This window comes from Belonocnema kinseyi, chromosome 2 (assembly GCF_010883055.1).
Source record: "Belonocnema kinseyi isolate 2016_QV_RU_SX_M_011 chromosome 2, B_treatae_v1, whole genome shotgun sequence".
Taxonomy (NCBI): Eukaryota; Metazoa; Arthropoda; class Insecta; order Hymenoptera; family Cynipidae; genus Belonocnema; species Belonocnema kinseyi.
The window spans coordinates 65715227-65734538 of record NC_046658.1 but is presented as its reverse complement, the minus strand read 5'-3'; the positions used below and the strand labels follow the sequence as shown (position 1 = coordinate 65734538).

The 19312-nt window shown below is 27.6% G+C and overlaps 2 protein-coding genes across 5 annotated transcripts in view; both read right to left on the bottom strand.

The window, feature by feature from the left end:
* LOC117166846 (2-amino-3-ketobutyrate coenzyme A ligase, mitochondrial) overlaps positions 1-2978 on the bottom strand; it is a 3960-nt gene extending 982 nt beyond the window's left edge. The window contains exons 1-5 of one of the 4 annotated variants that reach the window (XM_033351197.1): positions 2841-2978; positions 2531-2730; positions 1905-2398; positions 1604-1796; positions 1341-1518 (exon numbers count right to left, since the gene is read on the bottom strand). In XM_033351197.1, coding sequence (XP_033207088.1) covers positions 1341-1518; positions 1604-1796; positions 1905-2398; positions 2531-2730; positions 2841-2862 — 1087 coding nt within the window. In that variant the 5' untranslated portion in view covers positions 2863-2978. Of the gene's footprint in view, positions 1-1340; positions 1519-1603; positions 1797-1904; positions 2399-2530; positions 2767-2840 lie in introns of all 4 variants that reach the window. The other 3 variants (XM_033351195.1, XM_033351196.1, XM_033351198.1) reach the window with 3 other exon arrangements.
* A 2307-nt stretch (positions 2979-5285) lies between these two features.
* Positions 5286-19312, bottom strand: part of LOC117166845 (nicalin) — a 24263-nt gene continuing 10236 nt past the window's right edge. The window contains exons 5-7 of the mRNA XM_033351194.1: positions 12970-13374; positions 10345-10565; positions 5286-6810 (exon numbers count right to left, since the gene is read on the bottom strand). Coding sequence (XP_033207085.1) covers positions 6672-6810; positions 10345-10565; positions 12970-13374 — 765 coding nt within the window. The 3' untranslated portion in view covers positions 5286-6671. The remainder of the gene's footprint in view (positions 6811-10344; positions 10566-12969; positions 13375-19312) is intronic.

The window sequence follows — 19312 nt, the reverse complement described above, 5'->3', positions numbered from 1 at the left end:
TAAACAAACTACTACATTGAAATTTGAACTCATTTATTTGAAATTTACTTTTTGTTGAAAATTACTCAATTTAGTTGAAAACTTATCTCATAGATTGAAAACTGTACTATTTTGTCAAAAATTAATTTTTTTAAACTGAGAAATCAACAATTCCATTTTAGGTTTAATATTTATCTTTTTATTTGAAAATTGAATTATGTGGTTAAAAATACATCAACGATCAAATAAATGATGAAAATTAAATTCTTTTTTTGGAAAATCAACTATTTTGTTGAAGTCATGTTTTTTGTCAAACTTCAACTGTTTTCTTTTTTAATTAGTCTTTTTTGCATCTTCCGTTCTTTAAAGGTTAAACAGTCTTCTAAAAAATCGTTCAACTATTTGATTGTCAATAAAAATTTTTGGTCTAAAATTAATATTCTTTGTGTATATAGAAACTCAAAAAAATTATTTTCCAGCATTGAATAATCGTTTTTTCGTTTGTTAAATATTCATTCTCTAACTGGAAAGTTAAGTACCGTAGTTAAAGATGCATGATATTAGTTGAAAATGAATATCTTTGGTTAAGAATCCAACTATTTTTGATTGAAAGATAATCATTTAATTTATAAATTTAAAAATTTTATTAGATAGTAATTTTTCTTATTTCAAATGTCAGCTGTTTTGTTGAACATATATATATTTTTTTTTTTTGAATAATTGAATCATTTGGTTGAAAATGAACTTATTTGTTAAAAATTTATCTTTTCGGGTTTAAAAGATAACTTGCTTCTAAAACCTTCGACTTTCTAATTAAAAAACTCAAATATTTCTTTGAAAAATTATCGCTTTTGGTGTAAAATTAATTTTTTTGGTCTAAAATTCAACTACTTTGTTGAAAATGCAATATATTTCGAATTGAAATCTGAACTGTTTCATAATGAATTCGATATGATACCTATACAATTATTTTTCTTTAAAGAATTTGTTCCCCTATTATTCCCTGATTTTCATGAAAAGTCACCTTATCATAGAGACAAAAGTGTGAAGTCTGATTTTATGTTCCCCATGGTGAATAATTTGCGAAAATATGATTTTTGTTTGAAAAGTTTTCCACATAATATTTGTGTAGAAAGTATTCAAAAAATATGTGTAGAATGAATTTTGTGCACTATATTTTAAGACTATTTTTGGAATAAAATAATGATTATATATTTCTGGGTATGATATATTCTGTGTACAAAAATATCTGTAGGATAAATATAATCAGTATACTATACTTTGAGTACAGTATATTCCGTGTATAATATATTTCTGTATAAATGAATTCTATTATATTTCAGATTTAGTTTTAATCTCACCCAGCATCTTTTCAGCAAAGTCAGATGCTAATTTAGCATCTCCGAGCATGACAGGGCAAATAGGATGATTATCACCGCTAATTATAAATCCAGCAGATGTCATTCTGCTTCTAAAATGATGAGTATTGTCTTCCATTCTTTGCAAAAAGTCTGTACTGTTACTTATAAGATCAAGAACCTGCAAATAATTCTCTTAGTTTGCGCAAAATATTTTCAAATGCTTATTTCCATATTTAACCAGAGAATCTTTTTTTTTTTGTCACCTTAATTCCTGAGGCGACAACTGGTGGTGGTAGTGAATTAGAAAATAAATAAGGCCTACTACGTTGTCTCAATAAAGCAATTAATTCTTTCGGTCCTGTTGTATATCCACCAGCTGCTCCTCCCAAGGCTTTTCCTAAAGTTGAATTTATTATATCGACCCCACCTAAATAATTAAAATGCTCCTCGGTTCCCCTAAAAAAATACTATCTTACAAATTGTCAATTTTACTTTCATGCTGTTAATTTTTCAAAATGTTTATCAATTTATTAATTTGCAGCTTTTTTATTCAATAAAACTCACCGTCCAGTTTTTCCGAAGAAACCAGTTGCATGGCAATCGTCCACAAATGTTAAAGCGTTATATTTTTTGGCAAGTTCTATTATGTCTTTAAGGGGGGCAACAGTACCATCCATGGAAAAAACACCATCTGTCGCAATTAGTGTTAATCGAGATCCTGAACTTTCATTAAGCTTTTCTTCTAAATCCTTCATATCTCTGTGTTTGTACCTAAATTTTTTGGCTTTGCAAAGACGAATGCCGTCTATTATAGAAGCATGATTTAATTCATCACTGAGAACAGTGTCTTCAGGAGTTAATAGCGTTTCAAAAATCCCTGCATTTGCATCAAAGCATGAGGCATAAACTATAGTGTCTTCTCTTTTGTGAAAAGCTGAGATCTTGTTTTCTAGTTCTTTATGAATTTCTTGTGTTCCGCAAATAAATCTAACTGAACTCAAACCAGCTCCATATTTATCCAATGCATTTTTCGCTGCTTCTATCACTTTAGGATTGTCCTAATAAAATCGTAATTGGATTTTAAGTTGTTACGATATTGGAAAATAAAATTTAATAACTTGCGAATTTAACAAGCCGATTGAGAAAAATCATTTTAGATTTGATAAATGTAAAATCAATTTTAAACTTACGGATAATCCTAGGTAGTTATTGGCACAGAAATTCAGGACTTTTTTCCCATTATTTAATAAAATTTGAGTCCTTTGCGGCGAAGCTATTATTCTTTCTGCTTTCCATGTACCCGCTTTTTTAATCGTTTCCAATTGTGATTGAATAACCGATTTTAAATTATGCGTGTGCTGAAGTCTATAGCCATTTGCTAGAAATTTTGCTATCAAAGTTTCTATAAATATGGCAAATTTATTTGCTAATTAATTAAATTTAAATAATATCTGAATTCATTTTTTAATCTAAGAAAATTATTATTTTAAATTTACATACGTTTTAATAAAATTCGGCTCATAGTTATCTTCAATATTAATTGAACAGTCGGCACACAGATAGTTTTGAAGACTGATTTAATGATTGAAAAATAGAGAAAAATAAGTCTACAAAACTGGTCGAACTGGTTTGCCGTCATCTTCTGGAGAGTGAAAGCTTTAATATTCAACATACCTAACAAGCATATACATAACAATTTGTTTGATTATCTGCCACTATTTTAATGTTTAAGTGATTATTAACAATAACATGTAATTATGTACTAAGGACCCAGATATTTGAACAAATGTTATAGAATAATACTATTTATTTTCCAATTATAGTTTTCCAGAAAATTATATTTATAATTTTGCATTCTATGTAGGTATTTTGAATCTCTACAAGATTTTGTTTAAATTCACAACTTAATTTGTAGAAGTTCTATTTTTATGTTTTGCTGTCATTTGATGACATTTTGTATAAAACTTAAGTTTCTTATATCAGGGTTTCTACAGAATTTTTAATTCTAAATTTTAGGACTTTTCCAGATTTTTTCAAAGGTAATGAAAAAAAAACCTAAATATTATGCTGTTAATTCCATTCGCGAAAATTTGAGACTTTTAGAAGAAGAGAAAAATATCTTTAAAGAAGAATATTCGTATAAACTAAAACTTGTTAAACTCTGATTTAAAATATTTGCAAAAGCAACAAAAATCTTTAAAAATGTATTCCTACTTCACTAATTTTAATCCAATCAATGAAAATCCTCCAACCGAAATAAATTTGATATTGAAGTGTTTTGCAATCCAAGGAACATATACATAGTTTGAATTGTTAACAAAAAAATTAGCTTCCAATTTTACGAACACTCTTATCTGAATTATTTTTAAATATAAAATAATTTCTCCATTTAATTTCAACTTCATTCTTTTCCAAACTCGAATCGTTTTTTATTTGAATTCTACTTAATTGAGAATTTTCAATTTGAATAACTTTCAGAAAAAAACTTTAAGTGTTTTATATTAATAGAAGATGAAGGTTTTGATTTAGCATTGTTTATTCTTCAGGCATTTTATTAAATCTTTAATTTTATTAAGGCTTTAAATTCTTCAATTCACAGCCGTTTTAAGTTTGAACGCTAACAATTTTATATGTTATACTCTTGAATGTGATTAAATCAAATTGTTTATTTTAAAACTCTTTCAATTTGATATATAATTAATTTTGGAAAGATATTCCATTAAAAGTATATCGATAATACTTAAGGCATTTATTTAGAAATTATACTTCTTAACAGTATGACTGAAATATACATTTGCTCACTTATTAATAATCAAATTTTTAATTATTTGATATTAATTTAATTATTACATTTTTTAAATGTTTAAAATATATCATATATATAATTGCATCAAATACAGTACTGTTACAGTACAGGCCGAAAGTTTGAATACACTTCTTTTTTGATGATTAAGTTCTCTCAATTTTAAATATGTAAGAGCTAAAATTTTTTGCTCTCAAAATTCTGTAGAAAATGAGCCCTGGATGAATCCTATTTGTCAATTTTCAAGTAGATATTTCAAGAATACTGTACATTTCAATGTTTTCTTACATTTTTAATAACTTAAAGTAGTAAAAAAAAGTAAGAAAAATTGCAATATTCTTTGTAGTAACCAAAACATACATTTATTTAATTTTTATTCTGAATTGCTTACAAATAAGATGTTTTCAAAATTTTCCAATTTTTTTATTAAAACTTCAAGTCCTTACAATTCGATAAGGCAATTTTCAAGATTTATACTTATAAGCTGTAATGATACTGCGGAAAAATAGCTTCAAAATTAGCCCAAGAATATTAGAAAATATTGATCATTAAGGAAGTTATTGAAAATTTAAGAAAAAATTGAAATATACACTATTCTTGCAATATCTATTTGAAAAATAGACAAATAGGCTGTATTACCAATATTAAAAAAGTTTTCCTCGTATCAAGAAAATAAAAAATATATTTTTAAATTTAGAAATCGGTACTGCTATATCATAAAGCTCATAGAAGGTAAGTCAATAGATCATTCCAGGTGCCTCGAAGATCGAACAAATATGTCAAATACAGTACTGTATTTTTCTTATTTTGAATATTAAAAAAGTGTTTATAAATATAAACAAGAACAAACAAAATTATTTTCGAGCTCCTAGGGTAGGATTATATCAAAATGTCAGAAAAGTAGATTTGAAAATTTAGGTAAATACAAACCTCCGTCTATGGGGAATAAATTTTTTTTAAGTTTACGTTAAAAATGAGAAAATATCGTTCAATTCAAAGCTTGGAAATTAAAAAGTAGACGAGTTAAAAATATTGTTAATTCATTTTTATATTTCCGGTATATATTTCTGTCCTTTAAAGGATAAGACATATTATTTTCATCAATCAGCGAAGAATAACAGTAAATAAAGACTAGATTCAAATTTTCGGATTGGCCAACGTTTATTGTATATAATACATATTTAATCATTCATTTTTTACACTTTCGTTTCATCTGAATAAGATGCAGCATATGGATTAGTAAATTCACGACTTTAGCTCCATACATTCGATTCTTCCTCTATGAGAAAGCAATTCTATTCCATTGGAATATAATGCATAAAAAAACATAATTAATTATTTATTTCTATTTATACAGTGAATTACAGACATTATTCACAAATGATTGCATGGTTCTCACTATTATTCTGCCTTTCTGACGATGAAAGGGCAAAACTTGAATAAAATTCTATATTAAAAACATTTCCTGCGGGTTTCTGTCCTCAGATTTTCTCGCACGAGGTACACAAAAGCTTCCGACTAAAGAACCAGAGAAAAATGCATCCCAAACACGAGTAACATTCGACGTATCATAGGGCGATTATAAAATTATTTTGGTCTTGCAATTTTCAATGGGAGGAATCGAATTTCTCGACATTTTTTTTTTTTTAATCTTACGTCCAGACAAACGATTCTAGATATTTAATTTGTTCGCTAAGTATTGTAAAGGACTAGGAAAATTTGACGGCACGTAACGAATGAAAAAAATAGGTTGGAAATAAAATACAAAACCTGCACCGATGAAAAATCCAACTCGATTTTCGTACATGAACTAATTGTTATCGGGGCGTAGCGTAAAATAAAAATTTCAGAAAAGAATGAAAAAAGTTCCGTCTTAAAAAACCCTAATTAGATAGTTTCTGTTTGTTATCAAAAATTTCACCAAAAATAATCCAATTTTTTTTCAATCTGAAGGAAAATTTTTTAAAAATAATTAGGAAAAATTCTAACAATTTTCATATGAAAATACAAATAACTAAAATAAATTACAAGAAAACTTACAAGAAATTAGACCTTTTTCTATTATTTAAACGATTTTTTTGTTTACTGTTGTATGATTGTAATATATATGGCAACAAAGCTTGCAACAAAATACAAAATTCGTCTCAATAAAAACAAAATTTCTACGTTTCTGTAATTTTTGGTGTCAATTTTTGTATTTAGTTTCATAGTTTCTTGTAAAAATGTTGGCTGTTTTTTAAACTTTTTTAAATTTAGTACGGCAATGTCCGTACGCTTTCCGCAAAACTCTGCCGTACGAAAATGGTAAAAGATTTTTCTCTTCAGCGCAAGGGGTGCCCTTTTTGGGGCTCGCCATTAATTTATAAACTTAATTGTAGACAATTTGTAAGTTACTTCAATGAATTATTGCTCGAATTTGTAAGAAATCATCTCTCACAAATTAAGTATTACGTAATTTAAATAACGCTGAAAAGACTCTACTTTTCAATGTCAGTTCGAGTTTTGCGAGGTATAATTACATCGGCAATTTATGATACCTTAGTCTTGACGAAGAGCCTAGTTGCTAGGGCGTAAACGCGTGGGAAGTTGTGCACTGCTAGGTACACGATTCCTAAGTACAATACTATGGCAATTGTCAGGAAGAGGTCGAACACTGCTGGCTTCACACTATAATCGAAAATACGGAGAATGGTGAAAAAAGCGAATGATACGAAAAGAAATTGTAAGATTTTTACACGCATATTAAATATTTAACTAGCATCATCACAGATTGCCTTATTAATTAATAATATAAAAAAACATATAAAAAAACAGCGTTTAATGCTTTTTCGGAATTTTGCAGGTTTCCAATTAGAAGTTATTAAATATCGAAATAGTTAAATTTTAAATGTGTATCGGTCATAGATTGTTAATTTTTCATATTTAATTTCAAATTTTCAAATTTGATTATGAGCTGATAATTTAAAACGGTTCATTTTTTTAGGTTTAAAATTTAACTTACATTTTTAATGTATTAAATTTTGATTGTCTTAAACATAAAACTATTCATTTTGAAAACATAAATGAAAAATTCTAATTTTTACATTTTGAAAGCCTTGACTATTAAATTGTAGAACATTCAAGGGTACATATCTGATATTGTAAAATTCTCAGTACATCAAATAAAAATTTATTTAATTTTGAACTTCATTTTCTCAAAAAAGCCATCGTCCCATTTTTTCTAAGTTGGTGGATTTATTTGTATGGAAAATGAAAATTCGCATTTTTTGAAATAATTAGACGAGATATGAAAAAATTCTACACTGAAAGTTTCACTGGAAAAATAAAAAAAAAGTTTTTCTCATCTGCAGATTCTTTAATGTTTTGCTTTCAATTTCATATTCTACAATTCGAAAAGATCGTTTGGAATTCTACAATTTTGGTCAATCAAATTAAAATTTTTGGTTTATTTTGAAGCTATACTTGCAATTTTAAATTGAAACCACATTTTTTCGAGTATTTCAATTTTAAATTATTAAATTTTGAAACCCTTCAATTCAAAACTTTTTTATTTCAATTGATTTGAAATTGTATAAAAGAAATATTACGAAATTAAATTTTAAACGCAATTTTGAATATTTGTATTAAAATTATTTAACCTGTAACGGTTCCATTTATAAATTGTGGAACTATAAGGCTTTTAATTTGAAGCAAGATTAATTATGGAATTTACTTAATTAGGGTCAATACTACTCTGCAGAGTGAAAACTTAATTTTCAAAATTCCGTTATTTTTCCTTGACCAATTCTTAATTTCCCCTGATTCCTACTAAGTACATACCCACATTTTAATCGTGTAATGTTTTTTAATATAGGATCTTTCATAAATGGAATAAAACTTTTGTACCATAAAAGATAATTTTTTAACAAAATGCTTGAATTTTAAGCGAAATAAATAAATGTTCAACAAAATAATTGAATTTTCAACTGTAAAAGATTAACTCTCAACAAAAAATGTAATAGTTGACATTTAAACGAAAACAGATGAAATTTCATCATGAAAGTATAATTTTTTAAGCAAAAAGACGAATTTCCAACAAACAATGATTTTTCAGTCATAAAAGAAAAAGTTCATCTAAATTGTTGAATTTTCAACCTAAAAACGAATTTCCTGTGCAAAAATTGAATTTTCAACCAAAAAATATAAAGTTTCAGCAAAAAAAAAAAAATTAACAAAACAGTTAAAAGTTCAACCAAAGAGATAAATCTTCATTTTAAAAAATTTCAATAAAGCAATTCAACGTCTGTTCGCGCAGTTGAATTTTCAATTAGAAAAGATGAATGCTCAGTAAAATAGTTACAATTATAACCAGAGATGAATTTTCAACTTAAAAAAATATTTCTTAACCAAATAGATCAACCAAAATTAAAAAAAAAACTTGAATGCTCAAGCAAAAAAGATTAATTCTCAGCCAAACAGTTGCATTCTTATCCAAGAAAGACGAAATTTATACTAAGATCATCTATTGTAAACAAGAAGTAACTTTTCTACAACGATACTTGAATTTTCAGCCCAAAAAGACAAATTTTCAATAAAACAGTTCAATTTTCAACAAAAACGCTTGACTTTTCAACAAAATTATTGAATATTCCCTGACATATCGTAAAAAAATATCTCGACTCCTCCCCCTTCTTGAGCTGTTACGTAATTTAAGTACGGTCCCTTATACTTACATTAATTTTTTTATATTTAAAGTTTCAATTTTAAATGGTTAATTTAGAAGACCTACAATACTACTGGCCAAATAAATTTCAAATCGGACAGGCTGTGCACTATGAAGTCACAGATTCGTTTTCGTAAAAAAATCAATTGTTTTTTAAGGCATTTTTAAGAAAAAAAATCTTTTGCCTAATTTATGAGTCTTACCATTTTTTCTGAAAATCTTTAAACTGAATTTTCTCAAAGAATCAGTTTCATTTTTTCTTGATTTTTTCCTAAGTTGGTACTAATGTGATACATTTAACCCAAAAGAGTTTATCTTATGCTTACGTCTCGAAACAGAGACAATTAAAGTTATTTTTATAAAAAATAAACATTTTCATTTTTTTGAATTAGCCAGATACGATCAAAGTTAAAAGAACAAAGTTATACTGCGTTTTTTTTTTTGAAATTTTCGCTAAAATTTTAATAAAGTCGGCTATAATTGTATTTTTCTTAAAACAATAACATTTTCTAATATTTTGTAAGCAAAAAATAAATGCGTAAATCTACAAGTTGGAAAAAGTTTTATTTTAGCAATTTTATTGATTTAAGAAAAATATAAGTATAGCCGACTTTATTCATATTTTAGCCAAAATTGCAAAAAAAGGCAAAATAGAGAAAAGTTCTTACAAACTTTTTTTTCTTATTTTGTAAGTGAAACTTCCAAGTAAGATTTTTTTCGTATTTCGTCTCATTATTTCAAAAAATGTGAATTTTAATTTTTTACACAAATAAATCCAATTTCCTGTTTTCCAAGATGCAGGCAAAAGACAAACGCTTTTTGGATAAATTTATCCTATTAGTACCGGCTCAGAACTAAATACAAAAAATAGAACTATCACCTATTTTCAGAAAATGGAGTTAAAATATTTTCAAAAAATCACTGCTATTTCGTCTGTTCAAATTTTTTAAAATTAATTTTCCGTTGGATTATGAAATGGAACTAAAAGATCTATCAGAATCAAGAAAAAGTCAATTATTAGTATTGTGTCAGATACTTCAACACTAATTTTTTTTTAATTTTGTATATAAACAACGGCACCATCTTCAAAGATTCTCCTAATACTCATAAATTACAGCCAACAAAAAATTCGGCTAATCGGTGTAAAACGAGCCGTCTAAAATCCCTTGAAAAACAACATATTTAAGATTGAAATGATTGAAATTAATTCGATCTATAGTAGAATTACATTTTTTTAGATAAAATCAATAGCGTCAAAAAAATTACCGACGCAGTGCATTTAAAACTTTTTTATTGTAATTTAAAATTATTAATTTAATGTTTGGGTAAATTTAATGAGTAAATGTAACGCATGTCAACATGACATAAACAGTCATTTTGTAATATATAGAAAACACAGAAACCCAATCTCAAAAAAAAAATAATTCTAAACAAGTAAAAAAATCATTACTGCGGACGAAAACTAATGAAGATTATTATTATTAATAATAATTAATTACCTGTAGACATTTAATGTCGCTTTGGTGACATCGTAAAATACGAATTCCGGGTCTCGTTTATCGGGACTATGATGCGTTACTTTCACGTCCCCAAGGTATCGCATCATTATTTCTTTGAGAGCACTGACAAGTGCGTTCTGTTTATCCGACAACAAAACAGCTGCTCTTGGTTGCGAGGCCAGATATTCCAACCAAAGCGAAAGAGATTCTTTGGACACACTCTGGAAAAAATTTTTTTTTTGCTTTAAAACTCTAATTTCAGAGTTTATTACATACAATTAAAGCGTTGGCTCAAAGAAGCTTGTACGGGCAGACATTTTTATTCAATATTATTATACTATTATACTATTTAAAAATTGAGCATAAATAATAAATTAATAATAAATACAAGTATAAAACTCATATTGCCAACGATTTCAAAAAGATTTAAATGATTACCCAAAGATTTCAAAGGTTTCGCAAAAGATTTTGGATAGTTTTAAAAGATTTGACAAAGAATACAATAATTTTTAAAAGATTTCATAAAGTATCTAAACCATCATTTTGCAATAAGACTCCAAGTTGTTTCTCCTTTTTCTTCGACCGAAGAAAGAAAACCTTATTAGATTTTGAGACTTCAGAAAGATTTCGCAAAGATTTTGGATAGATGTAAAAGATTCCACAAAGATTTCAGTTTTCCCAAAAGTTTCAAATATTTCACAAACATTTCAGATAGATTTTTAATCTTTCAAAAAGATTAAAAATATTTCACAATGATTTTCAGAGAATTCACAAATATTTCACAAAGATTTCAAATATTTCGCAAAGATTTCAGGTAGATTTCATAGATTCCACCAAGCGTTTTATGTCACAAAGATTTCAGATAGATTTCAAAGATTGAACAAAGATTTTAATGATTCCCTAATGATTTCGCACAGATTCAAAATATTTCGCAAAGATTTTTAGAGAATTTTCAAAGACTTCAATCATTTCTCAAAGATTTCACAAATATTTCAATAATTTCACAAACATTACCAAATATTTCAGAAATATTTGAAATATTCCGCAAAGATTAAAAAAAATTCCCAATGATTTCACAAATATTTCACTAATTTCACAAATATTTCAATAATTTCACAAACATTACCAACTATTTGAAATATTCCGCAAATTTAAAAAAAAATCTCAATAATTTCACAAAGATTTAAATGATTTCCGAAAGATTTCACAAGCATCAAATATTTGAAATATTTCGCAAAGATTTTTAAAGAATTCCCAAAGAGTTCACAAAGATTTCAATAATTTCACAAATATTACCAAATATTCAAAAAAAAAATCCAGAGATTTCTTGAAGATGAGACAAAATTGCAATGATTTGCCGAAGATTTCATAAAGATTTTATAAAGATTTCAAATATTTAACAAAGATTTTAGATAGATTTAGAAGATTTCACAAATACTTCTATTATTTTACAAAGACTTCTATCATTTCACAAAGACTTCTATTATTCCACAAAGATTTGAGATAGATTTCAAAGATTGAAAAAAAATGTCAAATATTTCGCAAAGTTTTCAGATAGATTTTGAAAAATGCATAAAGATTGCAATGATTTCCTAAAGATTTCAAACATTTCGAATTGATTTAAAAGTGTTCACAAAAACTTCAATGGTTTCCCAATAATTTCAATATATATTTTCAAAAATATGACCAAATATGTCAAATACATTTTAAATACGAACTGAACTGATTTCAGAAAGATTTCAATTCTTTCACGAAGATTTCAGATATATTACAAAGAGATACATTTCAATAATTTCCAAAAGATTTTACAAAGATTTTCTTAAAATTCAAAAAAGACTTAAATAATTTTACAAATATTACTACCTGTTTCAAATATTTCGCGAAGATTTCCAAAAATTTCACAAAGATTTGACTAAGGTTGCAATAATATCTCAAAGGTTTTATAAAGACCTTACAAAGATTTAAAACATTTCGCAAATGTTTCGGTTAGATTTAAAAGATTGAAGAAAGAAGGAAAGAATTGAAAGATTTCCAGTTCCTACGATCCGATGAATTTAATCATTCGATTTCAGAGAGGGGGTCAAATTAAAACATATTTATGCAAAGTATCAATTATAAAAAGCAGGTATTCATAATAGTTTCAGGAATAAAATACAATATATTTCAGAAATTTTAATCATTACAGTTCTCAAAACTAGGCTACTTCAAACTATTAAATTAGAATTCTGGAGGTTTCAAGACCATACTTTTGTATTTTACGATAAAAATATTTTGAGAGATAAAAAATACATTTTTAATTTAAAATCATAAAACTATTTTGTTTCAAATATCTAGGTTAATGATACAACCTTAGAAAAGTATTAGAATATTTAAGTACAACTATTTTGATGGATTTTATTTATCTGTCGACAAAAACTGACAGAATAAACTATAAAGTATTATTTATTCAATAGAAATGTATATATTGAATACTCTAAAAAAGAAATTAGAACGAGAGAAAATATAATCTTAAAATTTCGCATTAAAAAAACTAACAGTATGAACACAGATTCAAGTGAGTCGTATTCTCTGTTCCTAGAACGTTCTTTGAGCCGATACTTGAAATTCTCAAATCCATAAACTCACCAATGGATCCACGAATATCTGACCAGAACTCAAGTTGTAGATATGCCTGGCTAACGCTTCGGCGACAACGGTTGTGTGCTCGTAAAGTCTATCAACTTGTCCATCCTTAATTACATCCAAGAAGGTTCTTCTTGCAGGATCCTCATGGCTCTTTAAACTCGAGAGAGTGGCCGCTGGCAATCTTCGAATACTATATCGTTCGTGCTCCCACGCGAGGGTCTCGTCGGCAAGATTAATTTTCTTGTGAATACCTTCAACCGTCGAGTAGCCCAAATTGTCGGCCACCGCCTTCAGTTCCTTATAAAATAGTCCACCTGAAGAGTTTTCCTTCGGCGGTTTCGAGACATGTACGTATAAATTATTGCTCGCTGAGATAGAATCCAGACAAATCACGTATGAACCATCCTGGAATCAAAAAACCGATTCAGTCTATTTAATAGCCTACTTTTCTTCTTTAAGAGAATATCTCTCTATATTATAAAAGCATCATGTCACCTCCACAGTCTCAGAAATTGTGAACCTCCCTAAACGCCCGTTTGACCCTCCTAAAGGCCCGCTACCCCCTTAAATGATTTCCAATAAGAGAAATATTTGTTGTTTTTTTTAGTTCTTATGGACTTCATGAATTGAAAGAATAATTAATTAATTAATTAAAATTAATTAGTAAGAATAATTAATGAAGACCGTGATACCTATAAAAAACAAATCCTACTACTATGTACATTGACGGTCGAAGAAAGGATTGATTGGATTCTCATCAAATCTACTTATTAATGATTTCCAATCTCCATACATGACCACTACCTTCATAAATGCCCACCCCACCTTCCTGAATGCCCACCACATTTCCTTAAATGCTCGTTCAATCCTCTCAAATGCCCGATGAACTTCTCTAATCCTGCCCATTTTTATTAAAAAAAATTTTTTTTCAAGTATAACATTGATTTTTACAATTACCCAAATTGATTGAATTTTAACATGATTTTATTTACGGAATTTGTTTTCAAGGTGCACCAGCGGTGCACTTGCGCTTTCTAGAACATTTTTATAACTTCCGAGATTTTTATGTTTAAGTTACGTATTCTAAATTGTGTACAAGTATCGAAACACTTGATTCATCTGTAATATTGAAAATATGTTTTAATAAAAGTATTTAAGGGATCCCAGCTCAAAAGGAGCTCAAAAAGGAGGAAATAGGGTAATTTTCTTAAGAAAAATCTGCCCGCCTGGCGGGCACACTCTGGTCGCGCGCTTCGCGCGCGGATCTCTTCGCTCCCAAGTTTGAGCGCGCCTGGGGCGCGCGACGGTTCAATCTCGCGCTTCGCGCTCGATAATGGGTTGCCTCGCGCTTCGCACTCGGATATTTATTCTTTGCATTTAGAATGCTTGAAAAAAACTTTATCAAAAAGATCTATTTTAGATGGCAGTATTTATATGCGTCTTCATATTCTGAATTGTCTACTTAATTAAGTATAGTCAAAGATTAAGTTTCTCAAAGCTCTGTAGGCTTTGAGGTACACATTCTCATCGTGACACTGGCGCTGCGCGCTCGATATCCGACAGACATTCGTAAACAGGTTTCGTTGAATATTTTTCTCGTAACATTCGTCGTTTTTCCACACATTTTTTTTATTTATTTTTTTTTCAACGTTATTTTTCAGGAATAAAACAAAAGGTAAGCCTCCTACCAAGAAGTGATTCTTAACGAAATTATAGACCTTTTTTGGGATAACAATTTTTGTTAATTCATCTTTTTTCGTATCCTACATAGTTCGTCTACAAAATGGAATTTTTTATTTTTCATTATTTTTTTGTGCAATCAAAATTTGAATTTTTGATTTTTGAAGAAAATCCAAAAATTTGTCATGATAATCTTGTAGGTCTTTTAAAATGAAATGTTTTTCTTCTCTTGACTTTTTTTCATATCGTGCGTTTTTTGGCTTAAAATTTTGATTTTCGGTTGATTTAAAACATTTTCAAAACGCTATATCTCTAAGAATTTTCTTTTTGTCGAAAAAAGTCATAGGGATGATATGTTTGTTCTTTTTAATACTATAAGTATCCATGCATTGAATTTTCAAATTCATAAAAAAGTGGTCTAAAAATTTTCAAAATGCGCTCACTTTTTGAATTTTTATCAAAAATGGCTGGTTAACGAATGCGTCCTTTCTTTTAGGACCTAAAACAATTGTGCCAAAGATGGATTTGATTCGTTCATTTTTTCGAGAGTTATCGTGTTTACGGCCGGACGGACGGACAGACAGACAGACGCCATCGTGACAACCTGATTTTCGGATTCAGGGGGTCTCGAAACTTGGAGATCCGTTGAAAAACGGTAATGTCAAATTTCCGACAATTCTAATACTTTCTCAATCATAAATGATGAGAATGTAAAAAGTTATTTAACAAAACGTATGCCGATGGGTACGCGGATACCCGTGTAGCAACACAAGGGTTAAGTGAACTATTGGGTACAAAATGAAAATTCGTATTTTTTGCTGGTAAAAAATAAATCATCTAGTTAAAAATGCAATTTTTTGTTAAAAATTAATCTGTTTTAGTTTAGGATTCAAGTGTTTTGTTGAAAATTTGTCTAAGTTGGTTAAATTAATTTTTTTTTTATTATAAATTAAAATCTGTTTTGCTCAAATATCAACTAATATATTTTCCGTTGAAAATAAATCTTTTTAGGTTACAAGTTCAGCTCCTTCATTGATTCAACATTTTAGTCAACAAAAAATTTGTGTATATTTGGGAAATTAATTTTTTTCAACTGAAATTTTAACTATTTTGTTGAAAATAGAATTGATTGGTTGTAAATCAACTTTTTTGTTAAAAATAAATATTCTCGAGTTTTTTATCTATATTTAAAATCTGATTTGTTGAAATATCAACTACAAAATTTTACATCGAAAGTGAATTTTTTTAGCTTACAAATTTAACTCTTTGGCTAATGCAGCATCGTAATCAACCATTTTTTTTATTGAAAATTTTTTTCTGTGACTTAAAATTTAACTATTTTATACAAAAAATCATCTTTTTAGTTTAAAAAAATGCCACAATTTTGTATAAAATCCAACTACGCGTCCAATCAAACAGTGATTTATAAAAAATTTGTCATGATTAAAGAAAATACTACGTAACTCATAAAAAAATTATTCATAAAAATTTGTAATTTTTTTTTTTATGAGTTGCGTAATATTTGCTTTAATCATGAGAAATTTTTTATGAATCACTTTTTTATTGGACGCGTAGTTGAATTTTATACAAAATTGTGGCATTTTTTTAAACTAAAAAGGTGATTTTTTCTATAAAATAGTTCAATTTTAAGCTTTTGTTAAATTTTTTTCGTAGCTTGTGTTGTTTATCCAAACATTTAATTGTTTATTATTAATGTTTTTTATGAATAAAACTAAATCTGCGTATCCTATCAAAAAGTGAGTAATAATAAGTTTGTAAATCTTCTTTGGGAGCACAATTTTGATTCACGCATATTTATTCATATGTATCATACATAGTTTGAGCACAACATTATTTTTTTTATTGTTCCTTATTTTTTGTGCAATAAAAATTTGAATTTTCGATTGTTCAATTATATTCAAAAAGTTGTTATGAAAATGTTGTAGGCCTTTTAAAAAGCAACGTTTTTCTTCTCTCTACTTTTTTCAAACCGTGCGTTGTTTGGTTAAAAATTTTAATTATCAATTGATTTTTTAAGTTTTGTAAATGCTATAACTCAGATAATTTTTTATCGTAAAAAAGCTTTAGATGTACTACAAACAGTCATACATAGAATGTTTTGAATCTAAAAAGAATTCTCAAAATTTTCTAAAAAGCTCGGACTTTTTGAATTACTATCCTAAATGGCTTTTTAACGAATTCGTTCTTTCTTTTATTACCAAAGAAATTGTGCAAAAGTTGGATTTGATCCGTTCATTTTTTTCGAGATTCGTTTTGCGTTGTATATTGGCTTAAGATATTAATTTTCGATGTTCCGCATACTACTTTTGAGAAATATAAAGAAAATGACTAGTCCTATTGAAAAATGGTTAAGTGAAAACTTGTAGGATGTTTCAAAATCTAATATTTCTTCTTAACACTTTTTCGTATTTTGCATCATTTGGTTCAAAATATAAATGTTGTAGTTTCATTTATTTTTCATTTTTATTCTTAATGTCATTTTTATGATTAAAACCAAAACTACGCGTCTTATCAAAAAGTAATTCATAAAAAATTTTTAGATATGTTTTAAGCGTACAATTTTAGTTGAATAACTTTTGTTCTTAACTTGACGGGTTTTTTCACAAATTTTTTATTCATTTGATGTTTTTATTTTCAATGTTATTTTTCACGAATAAAACAAAAAGTACGCCTCTAATCAAGAAGTGATTATTAATTAATTTGTATATTTTTTGGGGGGTTAAATTTTCGTTGATTCATCTTTTTTCGTATTCTGCATAGTTTGACCACAGAATACAATTTTTTGATTTTTCATTATTTTTTGGGCAATCAAAATTTGAATTTTGGATTTTCTAAGAAAATCCAAAAATTTGTCATGGCAGTCTTATAGGGATTTTAAAAAGCAATTTTTTTCTTCTCTTGACATTTTTTCATATCTTGCGTTGTTTAGGTTAAAATTTTGAATTTCGGTTGTTTTACAAAATTTCGAAAATGCTATAACTCTGAGAATTTTCTTTTAATCGAAAAAAGTCATCAGGATAAATTGTTTGTCCATTTCAATACTATAAATGTGCGTACATAGAAGTTTCAAATTCAGAAAAAAGTAGTCTCAAAAATTTTCAAAATGCGCTCACTTTTTAAATTTTCATTAAAAAAATGGCTAGTTAACGAACTCGTCCTTTCTTTTAGGACTTTAAAAAAGTGTGCCAAAGATGGATTTGATCCGTTCATTTTTTCGAGAGTTATCGTGTTTACGGACGGCCGGACAACCAGACGGACAGACGCCATCGTAAAAACCTTATTTTAGGATTCAGGTGGTCTCTAAACGTGGAGATCCGTTGAGAAACTTTGATGTCAAATTTCCGAAAATTCTAATACTTTCTCAATCATAAATTATGAGAATGTAAAAAGGGGGAAAATAGGGGGAAAATTCAAAATTTATTTTTACATGTCGAAAAGAGCAAGCGATCTTTTTAAAAGAAATGCTACATTTTTAAAGAATTTTCAATTATTTTTCATTGACTTCTGCCATTAGAGAATTTATTTTGAAAATTTAGATATACTTAGGGCGTTGGAAATCCATTCACAGTGATATAAAAAAGTCCGAGAAAATATAAAATTATTTACATACCCAATTTTTATATGTTCAGCAGAGTGAAACAAAAATGCTATAATTAATAGAATCGTTTGAGCTGAAGTACAACAAATTGTGAGTCGGCATCCAAAACAAGAACTAAAATTTGAAAACGGTTATTATCTTCTGTTCTCGTTTTTAAATTTTAAATTTAACATTTTTAAAATAGAAAAAAATCTCTTATTTATATTTTTTTGAAACTACAAAAATATGTTTCGTTTCCCGAAAAAGTAAAATGATAAAAGGTTTCTTTGGTTCCAGCTGTATAAATTTCAGGTTCGACATATTTACTTTTTTTGTAAATGTGTGAATATGTCTCAATAAAAAAAAACACATGTTTTTGTACATTTTCAAAAAAATTGTTATTGCGCAAAAAATGTATTTTTAAATTGCGAACTTCTTACTTATTATTTACTAGTAAAAGCTGTAAACATAACAAATTCGTCATCATTTTTTAACCAAAAAGGAAATATTTTAAATTTGAAATCGTTAAATTTAGTGATTTAACATTTTTTTTCACTTTTGTCGATTTTGTCGAATGCCAACCCACAAGTTGTTTTTTTTTTCTTCTCCTTAACTCAAAGTATTTGATTTGTTTTCGCATTTTCATTAAGCCCTACACTTTAGTCCTCTTCACCTCAAATCGAAAATTCTCAAGTGATAATATTTAAAATTGTAGTTGATGAATTTGGAATATTCCATTTTTTAGTTAGGTATTCAACTCTGTACATTTCGACTAAAAAGTGGTTACCTTCTTACTTATTTAAAAAGTATAAATATTTTGTAACTGTTCCTATTTTATATTGGACAACAACTTTCGTCTCCAGTTTTCATTTCATATTTTCAACTTGCTTTAAAATGTTTCAGATTCAAATTTTTTAAAGAGTATTTTTAATGGTTCAGCACTGGAAACGTGTAAATTGTTTATTCATACAGTCTGTCAAGTTAAAGCGTGGGTGGCTTTACTTGCAGTCGGTAAGGTGTATCGACATGATTTTGGTGTCAAAATATTAAGAAGAGCTCCCTCTT